Raw genomic sequence first — 24,370 nt, 5'->3', positions numbered from 1 at the left:
TCATTTTCATTCATTCGCCACTCTTGAAACTCATAAAAAGAAATCTGCTCTGGGTGCCAGGGCTGCTTTAATTTCCCTTTTTTTTTGCATCCCAATAGCCATATGCATCTTTGAGGAAATTTAGGTTTCGTTTGAGACCCAGGACAAGGCATCTGCAATAATGTTGCCTTTCCCTGCCTTGTGGGTAATTTTTAAATGGTAGGGTTGTAAGAGCAGGCTCCACCGAAACAGCCTGGCATTTTGGGCCTTGAACTTCTCCACAAAAGTCAGAGGGTTATGGTCAGTGTAAACCACCGTCTCCCTGTATCCGTTCTGCATATAGATGCTGAAGTTCTGGAGAGCTAGCAGCATCCCCAATGTCTCCTTTTCTGTGGTACCGATTTCTGGTGCCGATTTAGCTTTTTGGAGAAGTACCCTCCCGGTCTCTCAATACCTGTATCATCATCGTGGAGCAGAACAGCACCTACCCGTAGGTCCCTGGCGTCAACCGCCACTTTAAAGGGTTTATCGAAGTTGGGAGCATTCGTCAATATGGCCTTTAGCCTCTCGAAAGCAGTTTGGCACTTTTATGACCACACCACCTTCACTTTTTTCTTCAGTAAGTCCATTAGTGGGGCAGCTATAGTGCTGAAATTTGGAAGGAATTTGTGGTAAAATTGGGACATTGCCAGGAAGCGCATCATTTCCTGTTTTGAGGTAGGGGCAGAGAAGTCCACCAGTACTTGGACTTTTGCTGCCCCGGGTCGCACTCGCCTCATGTCCAAGGTAGGTCACTTGAGCCTTAGCGAACGTGCTCTTGGCGAGATTTACTACCAGGTGGGCTGCCCGCAGTCGTTGGAATAGGGCGTCTAATTGGGCCAAGTGATTCCCCCAGGTCTCGTTGTAGACCAGCAGATCATCTAGGTGTACCACACAGTTGGGTAGGTCAGCCACCACCCGGGTCATCGGTCTTTGGAAGGTGGCTGGGGCATTTCTGAGTCCAAACAGCATTACTCAGCACTGAAATAGGCCGTCTGGGGTGAAAAACACAGATATCCCCTTGGCTGGGGGTATGGGGAACTTGCCAATATCCCTTTAGTAAATCTATTTTTGGGATATAGGTGGCATTCCCCATTCTATCAATGCAGACCTCCAGGCGGGGAATGGGTTAGGAGTCCGCTGTGGTCACTGCATTGACTTTCCTGTAATCAATGCAGAGCTGGGTAGAGCCATCGGGCTTGGGCACTAGCACCACTGGAGAACTCCAGCTGCTCTGGCTGGGCTCAATCACGTTGTCTAGCATGTACCTGATTTCCTCCCGAACCTGGGCCAGCTTCTGTGGGCCCATGCGGTAAGGGTTCTGTTTAATGGGGCGGAGTCTCTCCCACCTCCACCTCATGTAGGGCTAAAGTCGTACACCCTGGTGCGCCCTTGAAGACTTCCTTATAGGTGGCGAGCAGCCTGGCCAGGGCTCCTCTTTGTTCCACCTCTAAATAGGAGAGTGAGGTGTCCAGGTTATTTAACACTTCGGTGTTTGTCAACCGGGCAGGAGGGGTTTCAATGTGGGGGTCCCCCAAGTTTTCTGCTAGCTTGTCCCCATGGTCCTGATTATCCCCTTCCTCGTGGAGTATCTGACAGACTGGCTGTCTGTCCGTTTCCTGGCTGTGATATTGCTTTAACATGTTAATGGGGTGTCGATTATACAATTTACCTGGCTGATTCTTTTTGCCACTTGGTATGGGCCGCTGAACTGGGCTTTCAGGGGTTCAACCTGAATCGGGAGCAATACCAATATGTGGTCCCCAGGCTGAAGGGTTTTGTCTTTGGCATGTTTATCAACTTGCCTTTTCATAGCTGCCTGGGAGGCCTTGAGAAGCTCCTGAGCCACTGCGCAGGCCCTCGTGAGCCACTCCTGAAACGTGGAAATGTAGTTCATTATAGGCGACTCACCCCTTTGCCCCAAAAACCTCTCTTTGACTAGTTTCAGGGGTCTCTCACCTCATGTCCATAAACTAGTTCAAAGGAGTTAAAACCGGTGGACTCATTTGGCGAATCCCTGGTGGCAAACAGGAGGAGTCCCAGCCCTTTGTCCCATTCATGGGGGTACTCATAGCATTAGGCCCTTATCATTGTCTTTAGGGTCTGGCGGTACCATTCTAACACCCCTTGGGACTGGGGGTGGTTCGCTAGGGACTTTAGTTGGGTTATGCCCAGGTTGCCCATGACTTTTTGAAAGACTCCAAACATGAAATTAGTGCCCTGATCAGTCTGGATTTTGACAGGCAGGCCATAGCGAGTGAAGAATCAGCCCATCGACCACCACCTTTGCAGAGATAGATTGTAGGGCAATGGCCTTTGGGAATTGGGTAGTGTCATCCGTGATGCTGAGGAGATACTGGTAGCCCCCCTGGTTTTCAGGAGGGGTCCCACACTGTCCACCAGCACTCGGTTGAAGAGTAGTCCACCAGCACTCGGCTGAAGGTTTCCCCGAAAGTGAGGATGGGAATTAGGGGGGCAGGTTTTATTGCAGCTTGGGGCTTCCCCACCACTTGGCACATGTGACAGGTTTTATAGAATTCCACCACATCTTTGTGGAGTTGTGGCCAGTCAAAATGCTACCTTATGCGGGCTTGGGCTTTCCTCACCCCGAAATGTCCTGCCATGGGAAGCTCTTGGGCCAGTCTTAGTATTTCTTTTCGGTACCCCGGGGGCATCACTATTTGATGAACCACTGCCCACTCCACGTCGGCTGGATTATGAGGGGGTCTCCATTTCCTCATTAGAATCTCATTTCTCATATAGTAGCACTCAGGGACTCCCTCTGCTTCTTTTTTGATTTGGGCAGTTTGTGCTAATTTTCTTAATACAGGGTCAGCTTGTTGAGCCTCAACTAGGGAAGACCTGTTTAGTCCATCCTCTGGGTCATCTAATTCCCCAAAGAATGTTTCAGACAGCCAGATGGGAGGGTCATCTGTCTGCTGTACCAGTTCAGTCTCCCCTGCGGGAGCTGATTTGGCCATGAACCGAGTTACCACACAATCAGGAAAGATGCCTGAGACCTTCTCCTGTAATTGGTTGGTCTCCCTGACCATTTGCAGTCTTTCTAACACTACTGGGAAAGCTACTACCTTCAACCCCGTCAGGTCATTACCCAGGAGCAGGTCCTCCCCATCCACAGGCAAACTAGAGACAATCCCTACGGTCACTAGTCCCGAAACTAGATCACATTCCAGGTGCACCCAGTGTGTCCCGAGTATAATTATGGGTTTTCTAGCCCCACTTGAAGGGTATGGGGTTATCCTCCCTTCAGACACAAAACCCTGATAACCTTCAGGGATTTTGGTACGTTTTCCCACACTGGCTGTAGTAAGCTCCCTGGGTTGCACCCGTACTGCAGTCAAAGCCACAGCCCGTTCTGTGTTTTCCATCAGGCCCTCATCTTCACTGAGCGGGTGTGCCCTGATTAACCCTACCGGTTTCCCCTTTAATTTCCAGCAGTCAGCTTTTAAATGCCCTGCCTTGTTACAGTGGAAGCACACAGGTCTCCGGGTCTCACTCTTGCTCACAGCACCTTCCTTTTTGGCTGGAGGGGTGCCCTCTGTGTCTCCTGCTTTCCTGTCTCTTCTAGGACTGCCTGGGCTTCTATCATCTTCCCACCCTTTGTCCTTTTCAGATGTGTGGGGGCGATCAGGAAAGGTTCTCCCCTGGGAAACCGACATATGGATTAAAGAAAATTCATCGGCCAGAATGGCTGCTTGTCGGGCTCCCTGAACCTGCTGCTCCTCGACCTGAGTTTTGATTGAGAATGGGAGAGAGTTTTTAAATTCCTCTAACAAGATTACTTCTCAGAGTCTCATAGCTGTGCTGTATTTTTGAAGACCTCATCCACTAGTCAAAAGCCAGCTGCTTGCTTTTTCCAAACTCTGGATAGGTTTGATTGGCTTGTTTTTTGAGGGTTCTAAACTTCTGGCAGTAGGCTTCGGGTACTACTTCATATGCTCCGAGGATAGCATTTTTGGTCAGTTCATAGTTTGATGAACTCTCACCTGGTAGTGAGGAATAGACCTCATGGGCTTTTCCAGTTAGTCTGCTTTGCAGTAAAAGAGACCAGGCCATTTTAGCTGCCTTGCCAGTTTCTCGAAAGACACGAGAAACGCTTCCACATCTTCCTCATTGAATTTTGGAATCAATTGGGCGAGTTTTAGCAATCTTGTACCCAAGCCTGAATTCTGATCCTCCATACTGGCCATGCTTTCACTCGGGTTACTCTGTCACCCCCCTAGCTAACTCAAGCCGCTGTAACTCTCTTTCTTGGCATTCTTTCTGGAATTTCCTTTCTCTCTCTCTCCTCTCTTTCTCTTTCTCTCTCTCTCGTTCCTTCTCCTGTCTTTGCTTTTCTTCCCATTCCTTCTGGAAGGCTCTTTCTTTCTCTTCCTGTTCCTTCTGGAAGGCTCTTTCTTTCTCCCTCTCCTGCCACACTCTCTCTTTTTCCTCTAATTCAAATTTCTTTTGTTCCAATTGTATCTTTGCTAGACAGTACCCTGTCTGGGTCTGCTTCTAACGCTGCTTCTGCTTTGTCAGATTCAGGGGAAAATTGGTGGACCACTAGCCTTAGGAGTTCAGACTTCCTAGCCTTGCCACGTACAGTGATCCCACACTGCTCAGCCATTTTTCTCAACTCCTCCATAGACAATGCTTTTAACTTTTCCAAAGTTTCTTCACCCTGGCTTGGAGAGCTATTCTCTTCAGCTGCAGACATGTTAGTATACAGTCACACATAACCACAAGAAAGCCTGTATTGATTTGCTCATTTTGATTAGGAACAATTTAGCTTCCCACTTCAATTTTCACTCATTTGTCTGTGGGTAATAATCCGGACGCTAGCACCCAATTTCTGTTATGACCAGTTGAGCAAGGTGTCTAGCGGGGTCTCTTGCTGTCTTCACTTGATCTTATTGTATTAGGGTTTAATTTTAAAGACACTGTGTTTTGAGCTCCTCTTTTTGTGAATCCATGTTCATAGTTTCCAATTATAAGGCAAAGAAATGAGCACAAACAGGCTTTCTTTGGTTTAAAGCATAAAGATGAAATTTATTAAACCTTAAACTTAACTCTAATACAGTTTACATCTGCGGATATACGTCACGCACACGCTAGCATGCACACGTGATATAAACATGCAAGATAAGGACAGAATAGAGTAGAAGAAGAGATAAGTAGAACAGTTTGAAGCAATATCTTGTTACTGTTTCGTGAGCTCGCTGTAGTCCTTGACTGAAGTTCTATTCTTGCGTTTCGTTGGGGCCCAGGAATCTTCTTAAAACTTTGTTCTCTCCTGGCATTTCACATATCTTCAAGAGTTTCAGTTCCCTGGGAGATAGGCAGGCAGATAGGTGTTCTTAGTTCCAGGAGAGCACATGGTGTTCTGCCTCAAATCCCTTTGTTTGGGAGTTCCAATTCAAAAAAACTCCCAGGGTGCTCAGCAGGTTAGTCATGTGACTAGCTCCTCATATGGAACAGTCTCTTCAATGTCCTTGATTGGAGGTTCAAATCTGTCTGTCACAGCCAGTCAGCCATGTGACCAAAACTGGTCCGACCACTTCTGTATATTGGAGGAACACTGCTGGATCCTCCATTGTTTCAACATTGTCTGTTACCATGGGAATGTCTTTCCAGTCAGAGATTGCAATTTTTAAAGTTTTAATGTTCATGTGGCGAAATAATGGGTGCCTTAGCCACATGCCAACTGGTGGGGTTTGCCTGACACTGCAATCTCCTGCTCCAGTGTGCCGGCCAGGTGGTGTATCTGGCCGGGTTTAGATGAGATTGTGATGATAGTTATGGTAATGAGGCTTTCTTAACGTTGGGTGCACTGTACTGCCTCTCTTTTTAAAATTGGGTCCTTTATGATAACTTTCCCACTTCCCCTTTCTGTGTGTTTTTGTGTTCTATGTCCCATCAGTAGGACTCCACACTCTACCATATCTGACCTGATTTTCAACTCTTAGATTTACTAAATATTTGCAATAAGATATAGCCTGGTGAAAAACAATTAATTCCGTATAATGTATCACTCTGCTGTCACAGTAGAGCTTCTACTTTGCATATAATGTCAGAAAATTAATTCATGCCTATCCATACCTAACCACATTTCTTAGCTCATGCATCTGCATGCGACAGATCTCTGGACCCACTATAATGTCTTGGCTGCAAGGTAGATGAAAGCTGGAATAGTTGGATTAGGAATAGACTTTATTCCTGTTTTGCACATGTTTGGTGATTAGACTTGCTGGAAGTTGGGCTGGGAGTCCTACTGTTGAACCCATGCCCATAAAAAGCCTTACTGAAATGTTCCTTCAAGCATAATGTTAATGATTGACAGCATCTGCCAAAATACTGGCTTCTACATGCAGATGATATTTAAATACTTTTGTCAAGCATCCCCCCCCGCCGCCCTCCGCCACATTGCATTTCACTCTCATGACATCTGTTGCCCACCCTGCAAATGGAAGGCAACATGAAAAGCATGTTCAAGATTTTTTTTTTATTCATTCATGGGATGTGGGCGTCACTGGCCAGGCCAGCATTTATTGCCCATCCCAAATTGCCCTTGAGAAGGTGGTGGTGAGCTGCCTTCTTGAACCGCTGCAGTCCATTTGGGGTAGGTAGACCCACAGTGCTGTTAGGAAGGGAGTTCCAGGATTTTGGCCCAGCGACAGTGAAGGAACGGCGATATAGTTCCAAGTCAGGATGGTGTGTGACTTGGAGGGGAACTTGCAGGTGGTGGTCTTCCCATGTATTTGCTGCCCTTGTCCTTCTAGTTGGTAGAGGTCGCGGGTTTGGAAGGTGCAGTCTAAGGAGCCTTGGTGCATTGCTGCAGTGCATCTTGTAGATGGTACACACTGCTGCTACTGTGCATCAGTGGTGGAGGGAGTGAATGTTTGTAGATGGTGTGCCAATCAAGCAGGCTGCTTTGTCCTGGATGGTGTCGAGCTTCTTGAGTGTTGTTGGAGCTGCACCCATCCAGGCAAGTGGAGAGTATTCCATCACACTCCTGACTTGTGCCTTGTAGATGGTGAACAGGCTTTGGGGAGTCAGGAGGTGAGTTACTCGCCTCAAGATTCCTTGTAGCCATGGTATTTAAATGACTACTCCAGTTCAGTTTCTGGTCAATGGTAGCCCCTACAATGTTGATAGGGGGGGATTCAGCGATGGTAATGCTGTTGAATGTCAAGGGGAGATGGTTAGATTCTCTCTTGTTGGAGATGGTCATTGCCTGGCACTTGTGTGGCGCGAATGTTACTTGCCACTTATCAGCCCAAGCCTGGATATTGTCCAGGTCTTGCTGCATTTTTACACGGACTGCTTCAGTATCTGAGGAGTCACGAATGGTGCTGAACATTGTGCAATCATCAACGAACATCCCCACTTCTGACCTTAAGGTAGAAGGAAGGTCATTGATAAAGCAGCTGAAGATGGTTGGGCCTAGGGCACTACCCTGAGGAACTCCTGCAGTGATGTCCTGGAGCTCAGATAATTGACCTCCAACAACCACAACCATCTTCCTTTGCGCTAGGTATGACTCCAGCCAGCGGAGGGTTTTCCCCCTGATTCCCATTGACCTCAGTTTTGCTAGGGCTCCTTGATGCCAGACTCGGTCAAATGCTGCGTTGATGTCAAGGGCAGTCACTCTCACCTCACCTCTTGAGTTCAGCTCTTTTGTCCATGTTTGAACCAAGGCTGTGATGAGGTCAGGAGCTGAGTGGCCCTGGCGGAACCCAAACTGAGCGTCACTGAGCAGGTTATTGCTAAGCAAGTGCCGCTTGATGGCACTGTTGATGACACCTTCCATTATTTTACTGATGATTGAGAGTAGGCTGATGGGGCGGTAATTGGCCGGGTTGGACTTGTCCTGCTTTTTGTGTACAGGACATACCTGGGCAATTTTCCACATTGCAGGGTAGATGCCAGTGTTGAAGCTGTACTGGAACAGTTTGGCTAGGGGCACGGCAAGTTCTGGAGCACAGGTCTTCAGTACTATTGCCGGAATATTGTCAGGGCCCATAGCTTTTGCAGTATCCGGTGCCTTCAGTCGTTTCTTGATATCACGCGGAGTGAATTGAATCGGCTGAAGTCTGGCATCTGTGATGCTGGAGACCTCAGGAGGAGGCCGAGATGGATCATCAACTCGGCACTTCTGGCTGAAGATTGTTGCAAATGCTTCAGCCTTATCTTTCGCACTGATGTGCTGGGCTCCCCCATCATTGAGGATGGGGATATTATGGAGCCACCTCCTCCAGTTAGTTGTTTAATTGTCCACCACCATTCACGGCTGGATGTGGCAGGACTGCAGAGCTTAGATCTGATCCGTTGGTTATGGGATCACTTAGCTCTGTCTATCGCATGCTGCTTATGCAGTTTGGCATGCAAGTAATCCTGGGTTGTAGCTTCACCAGGTTGACACCTCATTTTGAGGTATGCCTGGTGCTGCTCCTGGCATGCCCTCCTGCACTTTTCATTGAACCAGGGTTGGTCTCCTGGCTTGATGGTAATGGTAGAGTGGGGTATATGCCGGGCCATGAGGTTACAGATTGTGGATGAGTACAGTTCTGCTGCTGCTGATGGCCCACAGCGCCTCATGGATGCCCAGTTTTGAATTGCTAGATCTGTTCGAAATCTATCCCATTTAGCATGGTGATAGTGAGCCGCATGGAAGATGGCAGGATCCCCAAAGACACATTGTACAGCGAGCTCGCCACTGGTATCAGACCCACCGGCCGTCCATGTCTCCGCTATAAAGACGTCTGCAAACGCGACATGAAATCGTGTGACATTGATCACAAGTCGTGGGAGTCAGTTGCCAGCATTCGCCAGAGCTGGCGGGCAGCCATAAAGACAGGGCTAAATTGTGGCGAGTCGAAGAGACTTAGTAGTTGGCAGGAAAAAAGACAGAGGCGCAAGGGGAGAGCCAACTGTGCAACAGCCCCGACAAACAAATTTCTCTGCAGCACCTGTGGAAGAGCCTGTCACTCCAGAATTGGCCTTTATAGCCACTCCAGGCGCTGCTTCACAAACCACTGACCACCTCCAGGCGCGTATCCATTGTCTCTCGAGATAAGGAGGCCCAAAAGAAAAAAGAAAGAAAGTGCCACACAACACGATGGACGGTATCCTCAATGTGAAGGCGGGACTTCGTCTCCATAAGGACAGTGCGATGATCACTCCTACCAATACTGTCATGGACAGAAGCATCTGCGGCAGGCAGATTGGTGAGGACGAGGTCAAGTATGTTTTTCCCTCGTGTTGGTTCCCCCACCACCTGCCGCAGACCCAGTCGGGTAGCTATGTCCTTTGGGACTCGGCCAGCTCAGTCAGTAGTGGTGCTACTGAGCCACTCTTGGTGATGGACATTGAATTCCCCCACCCAGAGTACATTTTGTGCCCTTGCCACCCTCAGTGCTTCCTCCAAGTGCTGTTCAACATGGAGGAGTACTGAGTCATCAGCTGAGGGAGGGTGGTAGGTGGTAATCAGTAGGAGATTACCTTGCCCATGTTTGAGCTGATGCCATGAGACTTCATGGGGTCCGGAGTCGATGTTGAGGACTCCCAGGGCAACTCCCTCCCTACTGTATACCACTGCCACCACCTCTGGTGGGTCTGTCCTGCCGGTGGGACAGGACATACCGGGGATGGTGATGGATTTGTCTGGGACATTGTCTGTAAGGTATGATTCCGTGAGTATGACTTTGTCAGGCTGTTGCTTGACTAGTCTGTGGGACAGCTCTCCCAACTTTGGCACAAGCCCCCAGATGTTAGTAAGGAGGACTTTGCAGGGTCGACAGGGCTGGGTTTGCCGTTGTCGTTTCCGGTGCCTTGGTCGATGCCGGATGGTCCGTCCAGTTTCATTCCTTTTTATAGGCTTTGTAGCGGTTAGATACAACTGAGTGGCTTGCTGGGCCATTTCAGAGAGCATGTAAGAGTTAACCACATTGTTGTGGGTCTGGAGTCACATGTAGGCCAGACCAGGTAAGGACAGCAGATTTCCTTCCCAAAAGGATATTAGTGAACAAATGGGTTTTTTTCATTGATGGGTGGAAATGGATTTAAGGACCACTTTCTGAGTATTCCATATTTGCTTCTACTTTGCTGCAGAATACATTTTTGTTGTGCTTTTTCAATCTGCCTTGTGTGGTGAAGATGCTGCCACAATACTGTTAGGGAGGAGTTCCAGAATTTTGACCCAGTGGCAATCAAGGAGAGGTGATATATGTCCAAGTCGGGAAGGTGCGTGACTTGGAGAGGAACTTGGAGGTGATGTTGTTCTCTTGATTCTTGGCCAGACAAACCAATGCTTCTGAAAATGTAATGCTAGTAGTAGGTTTTAAGAGGGCTAAAGTTGCAAAGATGGTCAATGACTTCAGTCAGGTTGATTCGGCAGCTCTACTGGGCAGACACCATGATAAATAGACTGCCTTCAAAACTATCTCAATGCAAAAAGGAACCATACATGTCCTTAGAGGTAATAGTTGGTAAAGCAAAGCCAGGTTGATTAACAAGTCATATTCAACAAGAAATATTTTTACAGACCTAACAAAAATTATTTTCAGGACAACAGGTATAGGTACTAATTTTAGATAAAGGCATCAAAAGCTTCCATCAGAGCAACTAAAACGATATTGGAGAAGAAAATAGTGGATAGATGTGATAGAAATAGCAAGGTCTTTTTCAGATTGTTAGAAGTCAGACTCCTTGGGGCAGATCCAGGAGGAGTCCCAGGATATTGCAGAGTATTTAATAGCTACTATGCATCAGTCTTCACTTAGTAGACAATGCTGAGTTACCAATGATGCACCATAGAGTTGATGCTGAAGTTGAATATATCAACATGGATGCAGATACAGTCCTGCCTCAAATCCTCAAATATCTGTGCTCGGCCCATTGCTGTTAGCCATCTTAATCAATTTTGCAGATGATGCATGTGGGTTTTAGTATCTTGGATGAGAAAAATAAATTACAGACAGATCTAGGGACAATGAGAACGAGGCCCTAATCTGGTTTCCCTCAAGATTTGCAAGTCCAAGATGTCACTGACATATTGCCTTTTGGGATCCTTCACAAAACAATCTCAGAGTTCCACTCTACTAATGTGCAAATGGTATATGATGACCAGTCATCATACAGCTTTGGACAATTTTCCTGGCAGCTGCCATAATACTTTTGTATTAGAAACAAAGAAAATTACAGCACAGGAACAGGCCCTTCGGCCCTCCAAGCCTGCGCCGATCCAGATCCTCTATCTAAACCTGTCGCCTATTTTCTAAGGGTCTGTATCTCTTTGCTTCCTGCCCATTCATGTATCTGTCTAGATACATCTTAAAAGACGCTATCGTGCCCGCGTCTACCACCTCCGCTGGCAATGCGTTCCAGGCACCCACCACCCTCTGCGTAAAGAACTTTCCACGCATATCCCCCCTAAACTTTTCCCCTCTCACTTTGAACTCGTGACCCTTAGTAATTGAATCCCCCACTCTGGGAAAAAGCTTCTTGCTATCCACCCTGTCTATACCTCTCATGATTTTGTACACCTCAATCAGGTCCCCCCTCAACCTCCGTCTTTCTAATGAAAATAATCCTAATCTACTCAACCTCTCTTCATAGCTAGCGCCCTCCATACCAGGCAACATCCTGGTGAACCTCCGCTGCACCCTCTCCAAAGCATCCACATCCTTTTGGTAATGTGGCGACCAGAACTGCACGCAGTATTCCAAATGTGGCCGAACCAAAGTCTTATACAACTGTAACATGACCTGCCAACTCTTGTACTCAATACCCCGTCCGATGAAGGAAAGCATGCCGTATGCCTTCTTGACCACTCTATTGACCTGTGTTGCCACCTTCAGGGAACAATGGACCTGAACACCCAAATCTCTCTGTACATCAATTTTCCCCAGGACTTTTCCACTTAATGTATAGTTCACTCTTGAATTGGATCTTCCAAAATGCATCACCTCGCATTTGCCCTGATTGAACTCCATCTGCCATTTCTCTGCCCAACTCTCCAATCTATCTATATTCTGCTGTATTCTCTGACAGTCCCCTTCACTATCTGCTACTCCACCAATCTTAGTGTCGTCTGCAAACTTGCTGATCAGACCACCTATACTTTCCTCCAAATCATTTATGTATATCACAAACAACAGTGGTCCCAGCACGGATCCCTGTGCAACACCACTGGTCACACGTCTCCATTTTGAGAAACTCCCTTCCACTGCTACTCTCTGTCTCCTGTTGCCCAGCCAGTTCTTTATCCATCTAGCTAGTACACCCTGGACCCCATGCGACTTCACTTTCTCCACCAGCCTACCATGGGGAACCTTATCAAAAGCCTTACTGAAGTCCATGTATATGACATCTACAGCCCTTCCCTCATCAATCAACTTTGCCACTTCCTCAAAGAATTCTATTAAGTTGGTAAGACATGACCTTCCCTGCACAAAACCATGTTGCCTATCGCTGATAAGCCCATTTTCTTCCAAATGGGAATAGATCCTATCCCTCAGTATCTTCTCCAGCAGCTTCCCTACCACTGACGTCAGGCTCACCGGTCTATAATTACCTGGATTTTCCCTGCTACCCTTCTTAAACAAGGGGACAACATTAGCAATTCTCCAGTCCTTCGGGACCTCACCCTTGTTTAAGGATGCTGCAAAGATATCTGTTAAGGCCCCAGCTATTTCCTCTCTCGCTTCCCTCAGTAACCTGGGATAGATCCCATCCGGACCTGGGGACTTGTCCACCTTAATGCCTTTCAGAATACCCAACACTTCCTCCCTCCTTATGCCGACTTGACCTAGAGTAATCAAACATTTGTCCCTAACCTCAACATCCGTCATGTCCCTCTCCTCGGTGAATACCGATGCAAAGTACTCGTTTAGAATCTCACCCATTTTCTCTGACTCCACGCATAACTTTCCTCCTTTGTCCTTGAGTGGGCCAATCCTTTCTCTAGTTACCCTCTTGCTCCTTATATATGAATAAAAGGCTTTGGGATTTTCCTTAACCCTGTTTGCTAAAGATATTTCATGACCCCTTTTAGCCCTCTTGATTCCTCGTTTTAGATTGGTCCTACATTCCCGATATTCTTTCAAAGCTTCGTCTTTCTTCAGCCTCCTAGACCTTATGTATGCTTCCTTTTTCCTCTTAGCTAGTCTCACAATTTCACCTGTCATCCATGGTTCCCTAATCTTGCCATTTCTATCCCTCATTTTCACAGGAACATGTCTCTCCTGCACGCTAATCAACCTCTTTTTAAAAGCCTCCCACATATCAAATGTGGATTTATCTTCAAACAGCTGCTCCCAATCTACATTCCCCAGCTCCTGCCGAATTTTGGTATAGTTGGCCTTCCCCCAATTTAGCATTCTTCCTTTAGGACCACTCTCGTCTTTGTCCATGAGTATTCTAAAACTTACGGAATTGTGATCACTATTCCCAAAGTAGTCCCCTACTGAAACTTCAACCACCAGGCCGGGCTCATTCCCCAACACCAGGTCCAGTGTGGCCCCTTCCCGAGTTGGACTATTGACATACTGCTCTAGAAAACCCTCCTGGATGCTCCTTACAAATTCTGCTCCATCTGGACCTCTAACACTAAGTGAATCCCTGTCAATGTTGGGAAAATTAAAATCTCCTATCACCACCACCCTGTTGCTCCTACATCTTTCCATAATCTGTTTACATATTTGTACCTCTATCTCACGCTCGCTGTTGGGAGGCCTGTAGTACAGCCCCAACATCGTTACCGCACCCTTCCTATTTCTGAGTTCTGCCCATATTGCCTCACTGCTCGAGTCCTCCATAGTGCCCTCCTTCAGCACAGCTGTGATATCCTCTTTGACCAGTAATGCAACTCCTCCACCCCTTTTACCTCCCTCTCTATACCGCCTGAAGCATCGATATCCTGGGATATTTAGTTGCCAATCGTGCCCTTCCCTCAACCAAGTCTCAGTCATAGCAATAACATCATACTCCCAGGTACTAATCCAAGCCCTAAGTTCATCTGCCTTACCTACTACACTCCTTGCATTAAAACAAATGCACCTCAGACCACCAGTCCCTTTGCGTACATCATCTGCTCCCTGCCTACTCTTTCCCTTAGTCACGCTGACTTCATTATCTAGTTCCTTACAGGCTTTAGTTACTACCTCCTTACTGTCCACTGACCTCCTCATTTGGTTCCCATCCCCCTGCCACATTAGTTTAAACTCTCCCCAACTGCGTTAGCAAAAGCACCCCCAAGGACATTGGTTCCACTCCGGCCCAGGTGTAAACCGTCCAATTTGTAATAGACCCACCTCCCCCAGAACCGGTCCCAATGTCCCAAAAATCTGAACCACTCCCTCCTGCACCATCTCTCAAGCCACGCATTCATCCTGACTATTCTTTCATTTCTACTCTGACTAGCACATGGCACTGGTAGCAATCCTGAGATTACTACCTCTGAGGTCCTACTTTTTAACTTGGCTCCTAACTCCCTAAATTCTGCTTGTAGGACCTCATCCCGTTTTTTACCTATATCATTGGTGCCTATGTGCACAACGACAACTGGCTGTTCACCCTCCCCCTTCAGAATGTTCTGCAGCCGATCTGAGACATCCCTGACCCGTGCACCTGGGAGGCAACATACCATTCGGGAGTCTCGTTTTCGACCACAGAACCACCTTTCTACTCCCCTTACAATCGAATCCCCTATGACTATAGCCCTTCCACTCTTTTTCCCGCCCTTCCGAACAGCAGAGCCAGCCACGGTGCCATGAACCTGGCTACTGCTGCCTTCCCCTGGTGAGCCATCTCCCTCAACAGTATCCAAAACGGTATACCTGTTTTGGAGGGAGATGACCGCAGGGGACACCTGCACTGCCTTCCTGCTCTTTCTCTGCCTTTTGGTCACCCATTCCCTTTCTCCCTCAGCAATCCTAATCTGCGGTGTGACCAATTTGCTAAACGTGCTATCCACGACCTCCTCAGCATCGCGGATGCTCCAAAGTGAGTCCACCCGCAGCTCCAGAGCCGTCATGCGGTCTAACAAGAGCTGCAGCTGGACACACTTCCAGCACGTGAAGGAGTCAGGGACATCAGCCGTGTCCCTGAGCTCCCACATTAAGCAAGAGGAGCATAACACGGGTCTGAGATCTCCTGCCATTTTTAATCTTAAGCTTAACTTAGAAAAATGAAAAAGGAAAGAAAAGTTTTTACCAATCTCACGATAAAAAAAAAGAGAAATGGAAAAAGCCTTACCTTATCTACACACCACCAAGTCCTTTTTTTTGGTTAGAGGAGGAGGGCGGGTGGGAGACACTACACGTGTAGTGTCGCGTGTTCAGAAACAGCCCAAATATTTAGGTATTTACTTACCCAGAAGCCCCCTGGTCCACCGAAAACAAAAGGAAAATTAAGTTTAAGTTGAAACTGACCTTCCCAGCTGATCACTCGCTCAGCACTCTCTGCTTCCGAATAAGCTGCTGCAATGAAATCACTTAGCCATCCCTCATTGTTTTCCCCTGCACGATTAAACACTCGCCGCTTGAAGACAAGGGACAAACCCTGCATACCTGGTTTATAACCCCTCAGTGGAAATATGTTTCATGAAATTGCAGTAGTTTTGCAGGATATATATTGGGTTAGAGAATTGGGGCCATGGGGTTTTTTGGAGAAATGGTATGAAGTATGCACTTTTGATACAGCTGCCAAGAACATTGTGGAATTAGATGATGCCTATGAATGAATAAATTAAATAACAAAATACCAAAGGGAAAATCTGGATTACAGCAAATAAATCAACAAATGGCATTAAGCTGGATGACTCGTAAGCGCTACAGGTGCAGTATAATTGTGTAGACAAGGCAAGCATCGCTTATTATTTTTAATCCAAGAACCATCTGCGCTTTCTCCAGTTATATTGGAGGTTAATTTTCAAAGGTATAATGTATTGTTCTTTCATGATCACACACAGTATTGCCCTTGCACTATCTAAGTCATGCAAGTGTGCTCAGCATTCAAATTGAAAAAAAATTATCACAAATGGTGCATTATTCTCTCTGCCACTCAGGGAAATAACTTATTGTATGCAATCAACCCATGGACAACAGGGGACAGAACTAGGCCATGTTTAATCATCATCATAGAATAGATATTTTAAACTTTAAGTCTTTTCCTTCAAACAGTCATCCTTTCAACAAATTGACAGCACAACGTATGTGTATTCCTGCTTTAATGGCATTTTATATGGAATTTTTGTTTTATTTCAGTTGTGTTTAATGAAGTCTGCCCAGCGGGTCACGGCTATCATTACTCCAGGTCTCACATCCAGATCTCGGTGAGACCTGCTGAAGAACATGAATTAGCTCAAATTACCTCTGAACAATATCTTGACAGCCAGCAGAGCACTATCAAGGATTCTGATTTGACTTCAAAGGGACTAAATGAGGATGCAAGATTGGAAGGATGTAAGTACTGTGGTTGGATTGAAAATCCACTAATTTTGCATGCTGTGTTTCAGCTCCATGAGAGGATTTTGAATCTACCCTAGACTAAAAAGATGAGAATCCTCTGCCATTAGTAAGGGTTGTACACAAAATTAGTTTCAACTCACTTTCTATTCCCCATGGATTAACAACACAGTAGATTTCAGTTTGACAGTCTCATTCAGAAAGGCTAGTTTGGGAAGAGGTGAAATATAATAGGGAGCTTTATATTGCATTCAGGAATGCTGTCCCATACTTGAAAATGCCTATTGCTACAACATTGAAAAAGTGTTTAATTCTCTAATACTGATATCCTTCACCTTGATATGTAACTGAGCTAGATCTAAATTATGCAATAAATGTTATTTTAGTGAGATGAACAAAAAAAAAATTACCATTTTGCTACAAATAGCAGAGAAAATCTTTGCCCAAAGTAATAAATCATGAAATGTCATTTTTTAAAACCATTGCGCTTTTCATTCAAATTTTGTGATTAGCCTTTTTTTTCTTTCATTACTGTCACAACCATTGTCCCTTATAATCCTTGTCTTTGGTGCCTTTGACTTTTGTGACATTACTTTGCATCGTATGGTAGACGAGAGGTGTGTGATGGTAGGGCAGGACTGTAATAATGTTAGGTAATAATAATGAGAGTGTCCTATTGAAAAATATATCTTTATACTGAATTATAATAGTGCTAGAAATGTTATACCTGGTTTGTCAATGCAATCCAAAAAAAATAGCAAAACTTTGTTATAACTATCTCTGAGGATAAAAATCTTTTCCTAGCATTCTTATCTCTATTATAATTGGAGTGGTAAAGCTTAGCTCAATAAGGTGGACTTCTAACAAGAAGCGTTACCTTAACTCTGGCCATGCGTTTGCATGTTTAATGGAAAAAAATCTCTCAGACTTCCCTCATCAGCATGTCTCATTTATAAATCTTTAAAGGTAACAAACAATAAGCAGCAATGAAACAGTAGAATCTGTTGCTAATAAAAGACAGAAATTATTTAACATTTCATGAATTAACAATGAATTAAAAGTGTGCCATGAAATGATGAGAGATTATTAACCTCAGAACATCTCAGAAATGAAAAAGTGTGTGTATCATGCAAGATAATGGAAGGGTGTTCATGAAATTGAGTGACTTTGAGAGGTAAGCACTTGAATAGATACATAGATTTTGTGTTGATAGTTGAGATTCATGAAGATAACCTTGATAGTTGTCACATCTGATTTAAATAACAATGAATCAGATACTGTTGTGTTTTATAGCTTTATGAAATATGGTGTTTCACTTCATAAATATGACGGATTTCTGAATTAGTAATTAAATAATTGTTTCTAAACACCTCCGGCTGGTTCTCGTTCTCCCCATCCGTTAGGTTCTGTGGTGGGGTGGCCTGAAGATGGTTCCAGATGAGGCCTGCCCTGGATCTCAACGCCGTGAGGGTCTGGCCTGAGCCTTCCGGCGGTGGTGAGGATCTGTGGCAGCCCCTCGCCGCTGGGCGACGGGACCTCAATTAAAATATTCAAATCAATAAAATGAATACATTTAAATAGACTCACCTATGATCTTGAGGGCCCGCCGTGATCTTTGGCACGGTGGCCACCACTCCCGCGCCTTCATGTCCCTGTTCGGGGAAACGCGACGCCACACTGATGGGGAGTGGGGAGGAGGTAAGACCTTCAGTGCAGGAGTGGGGAATGGGGTCAAATAAACATAGTGGGTGTAAGGGACAGTGGGAAGGGTTGACCTTTAAACTTTGTGCTGTATGGGGGGGAAGATCAGTTGTAAAAGGTAAGTATTTTCAGGCGGAAGGGCAAATAGTTACGATAATTGTTACTGGAGGGGGTGGGAAACACGCGTTATAAATTTATTATTTGCAGTATAACGTTTGTGTCATTTTCCACTTTATGGTAACCCTAAACTTGTGCAGTGTATTTCTGGAGCTATAAAATAACTTGACTCTGGAATGAAGTGGAATAATACTTCCTCCAAAATGGAACTTTACTTCATTCTGGATCAGGTGGGGCCCTAATTCTGGATTTATACTTGAACTGAAGCTATGGTAGAAGACTATAATTGCTTTGCACTAATTACCAGGTAAATCAGCTGGCATTGCAAGTAACAGAGACCTTAGACTAGAAAGGTGGTAAACAGCTGGTAATTTATACCAGGTGCGCACTCTATGGCTTAGTGTCCTCTTCAGTAAGTTTGAACTATAACTAAGTATATTATAGGATCAATATTGCAGAAGAGCCAAGTTCTTGAAATCTATTCTGAGAGACAGGATAAGCTGTCACTTAGAAAGGCACAGGTTAATCAAAGATAGTCAGCATGGATTTGTTAAGGGAAGATCTTGTTTGATAAAGTTGATCAAATTTTTTGAAGAAGTAACAAGAAAGATAGATGAGGGTAGTTAGTGCAGTTGATGTGGTCTACATGGATTTTAGCAAGGCTTTTGACAAGGCCCCACATGGCAGACTGGTTACCAAAATAAGATGCCATGGGATCCAGGGAAATGCAGCAAGGTGGATACAAAACTGGCTTAGTGGCAGGAAACAAAGGGTAATTGTTGACGGGTGTTTTAGTGACTGGAGGCATTTCCAGTGTGGTTCTGCAGGCCTCAGTACTGGGTCCCCTGCTTTTTGTGGTATATATTAACGATTTGTATGTAAATGTAGGGGGCATGATCAAGAAGTTTGCAGACGACACAAAGGCCGTGTGGTAGAAAGCGAGGAGGATAGCTGTAGGCTGCAGGAAGATATTGATGGTTTGGTCAGATGGACAGAAAAGTGGCAAATGGCATTCAACCTGGAGAGGTGTGAAGTGATGCATTGGGGAGGTCAAACAAGGCAAAGGAATACATGATGAATGGGAAAATACTGAGAAGTGAAGAGGAAGTGAGGGACCTTGGAGTGAATGTCCACAGATCCCTGAAGGTAGCAGGAAAAGTCGATAAGGTGGTTAAGAAGGCATATGGAATCCTTTCCTTTAATAGCCAAGGTATAAAATATAAGAGCAGGGAGGTTATGCTGGAACTGTATAACTCATTGGTTAGGCCACAGCTTGAATACTGTGTGCGGATTTGGTCACCTCATGACAGAAAGGATGCAATTGCACTAGAGAGGTTCAGAGGAGATTTACGAGGATGTTGCCAGGGCTAGAAAAATGCAGCTATGAGGGAAGATTGGATAGGCTGGGGTTGTTCTCCTTGGAACAGAGAAAGCTGAGGGGTGATCTGATTGAAATGTACAAAATTTTGAGGGGCCTAGATAGAGTGGAGGTTTCTATTCGCCTTAGCAGAGAGGTCAGTGATGAGGGGCTTGGATTTAAAGTGATTGGTAGAACAATTAGAGGGGAGATGAGGAAAAACTTTTTCACCCAGAGGGTGGTGGGGGTCTGGAACTCACTGCCTGAAGGGGTAGTTGAGGCAGACACTCTCAACTCGTTCAAAAGGAGTCTGGATATGCACCTCAAGTGCCATAATCTTCAGTAAAGCCTTGCTACCCGACAGGTGTCGGGTTCTGGTCGGGTCGGGTCTATATTCCGAGTCCAGCATTCAGGTTCGAGTCGGGTCGGGCTGGACAGTGCTGCTTCCGGGAAGTCACAGGATCAGGCTCACCCATGATTCCCCACAACTCGATCTACAGGAATAGTCTGCTGCCAGAACCGATGAACAGGATCACAAGTTTACCATTTAGACAAAGTAGAGCACAATAACATGTTTGATATCATTGAATTTATTGCGATATTCATGTCGGGTCGGGCACGAAATAAAATTAAAGGACTCGGGCCCGGGTTGGCTTCGCGTTGGCTGTGGTCATGTCGGTCCTGGGTTAGGTTTCAATTTTATACCCAAGCAGGCCTTTAATTTGCAGGGCTACGGACCAAATGCTCGAAGGTGGGAATAGGATAGGTGGATCGTTTTTTAGCCAGCATAGACACAATGGGCCAAGTGGCCTCTTCCTGTGACTTAAACTTTCTATGATTCTATCTGAAAAACAAACAAGCTTATTTTAAATAATTTATTAACTTGTCTAGCATTTTAACTAGGCACATCAGGCATATACATGGGATACTTGTTTCATATAAACAATGACAATTTCCTCTAAAGTGAAATTAGTGTCTGGTTCTGAATCACTAATGTACAAACATAGTCCCATTTGCACTACACTTTCCGCATTGAAGGCATTAGATTCCTTGTGCCATTTTCATGTTGGAGCTACGTACTGTTATCCCATTTTGCTGCAATATGCTATTTGGCTTCAATAGCAACTTGTGATAATGCATTCCGAATTTAATAAATCTTTGCCTAAAAATTATCTTCTAACAACCTCCTTTCTAACACAACATGTTGAGGGGTTTGAAGGTAATGACCATGCTTCATCTTCGGAGGAGGGGGAGCCTTGTGAGGCAAGGGTCCGTACTGTTTGGGGCAGCCTCATACAGGCATGATCCAGCTAACATCAGGCTGTGCAGCAATATTGCTCATCAGTGATAATCCCACTGCTCCTCCCACCAACACAAAGCATTCTCACAGTCAGGAATCCTTCCATTTCACTGATACTCATTGCATGTCTTCTACTCCTGTCACATCATCTATCTCAAAGCTGATGTCCACTTGACAAGCAAGAGGCAACAACTTGTTTTTATTCATTCAACGGATATAAGCATTTATTGCCCTAGAGAAGGTGGTGGTGAGCCACCTTCTTGAACTACTGCAGTTCATGTGGTATAGGTACACCCACACTGCTGTAAGGGCAGGATTTGCAAGATTTGGACACAGTGGCAGTGAAGGAGCAGCGATATAGTTCCAAGTCAGGATCGGGTTGAGCTTCTTGAGTGTTAGAGTCATAGAGAGATACAGCACTGAAACTGGCCCTTCAGCCCACCAAGTCTGTGCAAACCAACAACCACATTTATACTAATCCTACATTAATCCCATATTCCCTACCACATCCCCACTGTTCTTCTACCACCTACCTACACTAGGGGAAATTTACAATGGCCAATTTACCTATCAACCTACAAGTCTTTGGGAGGAAACCCACATGGTCACAGGGAGAACTTGCAAACTCCACACAGGCAGTACCCAGAACCGAACCCAGATTGCTGGAGCTGTGAGGCTGTGGTGCTAACCACTGCGTCATTGTGCTGCTGTGTTGTTAGAGTTGCACACATCAAAGCAAGTGGAGAGTATTCCATCACCTCCTCACTTGTGCCTTATAGATGGTGGACAGGTTTGGGGCATCAGGAGGTGAGTTACTCACCACAGAACTCCCAGCCTCTGACCTGCTCTTGTAGCCACAGTATTTATATGGCTGGTGCAGTTATGTTTATGGTCCATGGTGACTCCCCATGATGTTGATGGTGGGGAAATCAGCTATGGTAATGCCATTGATTGTCAAGGGGAGATGGTTATATTCTCTCTTGTTTGAGATGGTCATTGCCTGGCTTTTGTGTGGTGCGAATGTTATTTGCCACTTATCAGTCCAAGCCTGAATGTTGTCCAGGTCTTGCTGCATGTGGGCACGGACTTCTTCAGTATCTAAGGAATTCCATCAGTAACTGAGGAGTTGCTAATGGTACTGAACACTGTGCAATCATCAGCGAACATCTCCACTTCTGACCTGATACTTGAAAGAAGGTCATTGATAGAACCACTGAAGATATTTGTGCCTAAGTCACAAACTGAGATGATTTGCTCTAACCATGGGAGAGTTTTCCCCCTGATTTTCATTGACTTCAATTCTGTTAAGGCTCCTTGATGCCACACTCAGTCAAATGCTGCCTTGGTGTCAAGCCCAGTCACACTCACATCACCTCTGGCATTCAGCTCTTTCGTCCATGTTTGGTCCAAGCCTGCAAGAGGTCTAGAGCTGAGTGGCCCAGGAAGAACCCAAAGTGAGCAATGGTGAGCAGGTTATTGCTGAGTAAGTGCCATTTGATAGCACTGACAATGACAGCTTCCATCACTTCACTGATGATTGACAGTAGAGTGATGGGGTGTTAATTGGCCAGTTGGGTTTGTCCTGCTATTTTGTGGACAGGATACATCTGGGCAATTTTCCACATTATCGGGGTAAATGTCAGTATTTTAGTTTTAGTGGAACAGCTTGGCTAGCGGCATGGCGAGTTCTGGAGCACGTCTGGGATGTCGTCAGAGCCCATGGCCTTTACCTTATCCAATGCCTTCAGCCATTTCTTGATATCACATGGAGTGAACCGAATTGGCTGAAGACTGGCATCTGTGATGCTAGAGACCTCAGGAGGAGGCTGAGTTGGATCATCCACTTGGCACTTCTGCCTGAAATGCCTTGACTTTTGCATTGACATGCTGAGCTGTGCCATCATTCAGGATGGGGATGTTTGTGAAGCCTCCTCATTCAGCAACTGAGGGAGGATGGTAGGTCATAATCAACAGGAAGTTTCCTTGCCTTTGGTTTGACCTGATGCCATGAGACATCATGGTTTCAGAGTCAATGTTGCGGACTCCTAGGGCCACTCCCTTCCGACTGTATACCACTGTGCCGCCACCTCTGGTGGTTCTATCCTGACAGTGGGAAAGGACATACCCAAAGATGGAGTTGTAAGGGTTTGGGACAGTGGCTTTCCGGTATGAATCAGTGAGTATGTTTATGTCAGGCTGTTGTTTGAATAGTCTGTGGGAGAGCTCTCCCAATTTTGGAACAAGTCCCTTGATGTTAATGAGGAGGACTTTGCCATGTCGACTGGCAGGGTGTACCTTTGTTGTTTTCAGCGCCTAGTGTCACATCTAAAGCTGAAATGAATCACATTTGAAATTACAGCTTTACCTTTAACAGCTTTAACAGATTTAACAAGCGTTTTATTAAAGACTTCTGTTCACTGTTCTCACTACAGCACCATAAGCTTATCTGAACTTACAACAACCCCCAGGTAAGGTGTTTTCCCCAAAGAATAAAGCTACTTTCAGTTTCCCTTCCAAGTACCTATTATTCTCTAATACTCAAGCCCTCACATATTATCATGACATCCACGTCAATGCCAGGTGGTCTGTCAGGTTTTATTCTTATTTAACTTTTCTGTAGAAGTTCGATACAACTGAGTGGCTTTCTAGGCCATTTCAGAGTCACTTACATTGTTGTGGGTCTGGGGTCACATGTAGGCCAGTCTGGGTGAGGACGGCAGATTTCATTCCCTGAAGGACATTTGTGAACCAAATGGGTTTTTACAACAATCCGGTAGTTTCATGATCGTCATTCCAGATTCTTCTTCTTCTCTTCTTTGGCCTCCTTATCTCGAGAGACAATAGATTAATTAATTAATTGAATTTAAATTCTCCCAGCTGCCATGTTGGGATGTGAAATCATGTCGCTGGAGTTTTAGACCAGGCCTTTGGATTACTCTTCCAGACTTCTTCTTAGGCAGTCCCTTGGGACTGAGGATGGCTTGCTTCCACTCCGGTTCAGTTATAACATAGCTAACATGTCCGATCCACGAACCATTGACTCTACGACGTGGGGAAAGTGGTGCTTAAAGAGTTACCTGAGTGGCTGTGCACTCCTTCCGCTGCCTGGATTTGGCTTCCATGTGGTCCCATCAAAATCTCATGAGGTGCTCAGTACCTTCCCGAATGCACCTTCTCCACTCTGAGCGGTTGAGGGACTGGGACACTCATGTATGTTGGATTACTTCAGGGATGCTTTTCCTTTGTATTCCTGGGAGTCTTGTGCCGTGGTGAAAATCAGAGTAGACCAGTTGCTTCGGGAGCCTGGTGTCAGGCATGTGAGTGATGTGGCCCACCCAGCAAAGCTGGTTTTGCGTGATTAGCACCTTGATGCTGGGAGTGTTGGCTTTGGAAAGAATGCTGACTTGA

At 45.7% G+C, this 24,370-nt stretch overlaps 1 protein-coding gene across 4 annotated transcripts in view; it reads left to right on the top strand.

Moving 5' to 3' along the window:
• LOC137373618 (latent-transforming growth factor beta-binding protein 2-like) overlaps positions 1 to 24,370 on the top strand; it is a 773,188-nt gene that overhangs the window by 399,775 nt on the left and 349,043 nt on the right. For all 4 annotated transcript variants that reach the window (XM_068038663.1, XM_068038661.1, XM_068038660.1 and 1 more), the window contains exon 12: positions 16,287 to 16,484. In XM_068038663.1, coding sequence (XP_067894764.1) covers positions 16,287 to 16,484 — 198 coding nt within the window. The remainder of the gene's footprint in view (positions 1 to 16,286; positions 16,485 to 24,370) is intronic.

The sequence above is a fragment of the Heterodontus francisci genome, chromosome 9 (genome assembly GCF_036365525.1).
Source record: "Heterodontus francisci isolate sHetFra1 chromosome 9, sHetFra1.hap1, whole genome shotgun sequence".
NCBI classification, from domain to species: Eukaryota; Metazoa; Chordata; class Chondrichthyes; order Heterodontiformes; family Heterodontidae; genus Heterodontus; species Heterodontus francisci.
This window is presented reverse-complemented; position numbering and strand designations above follow the sequence as displayed.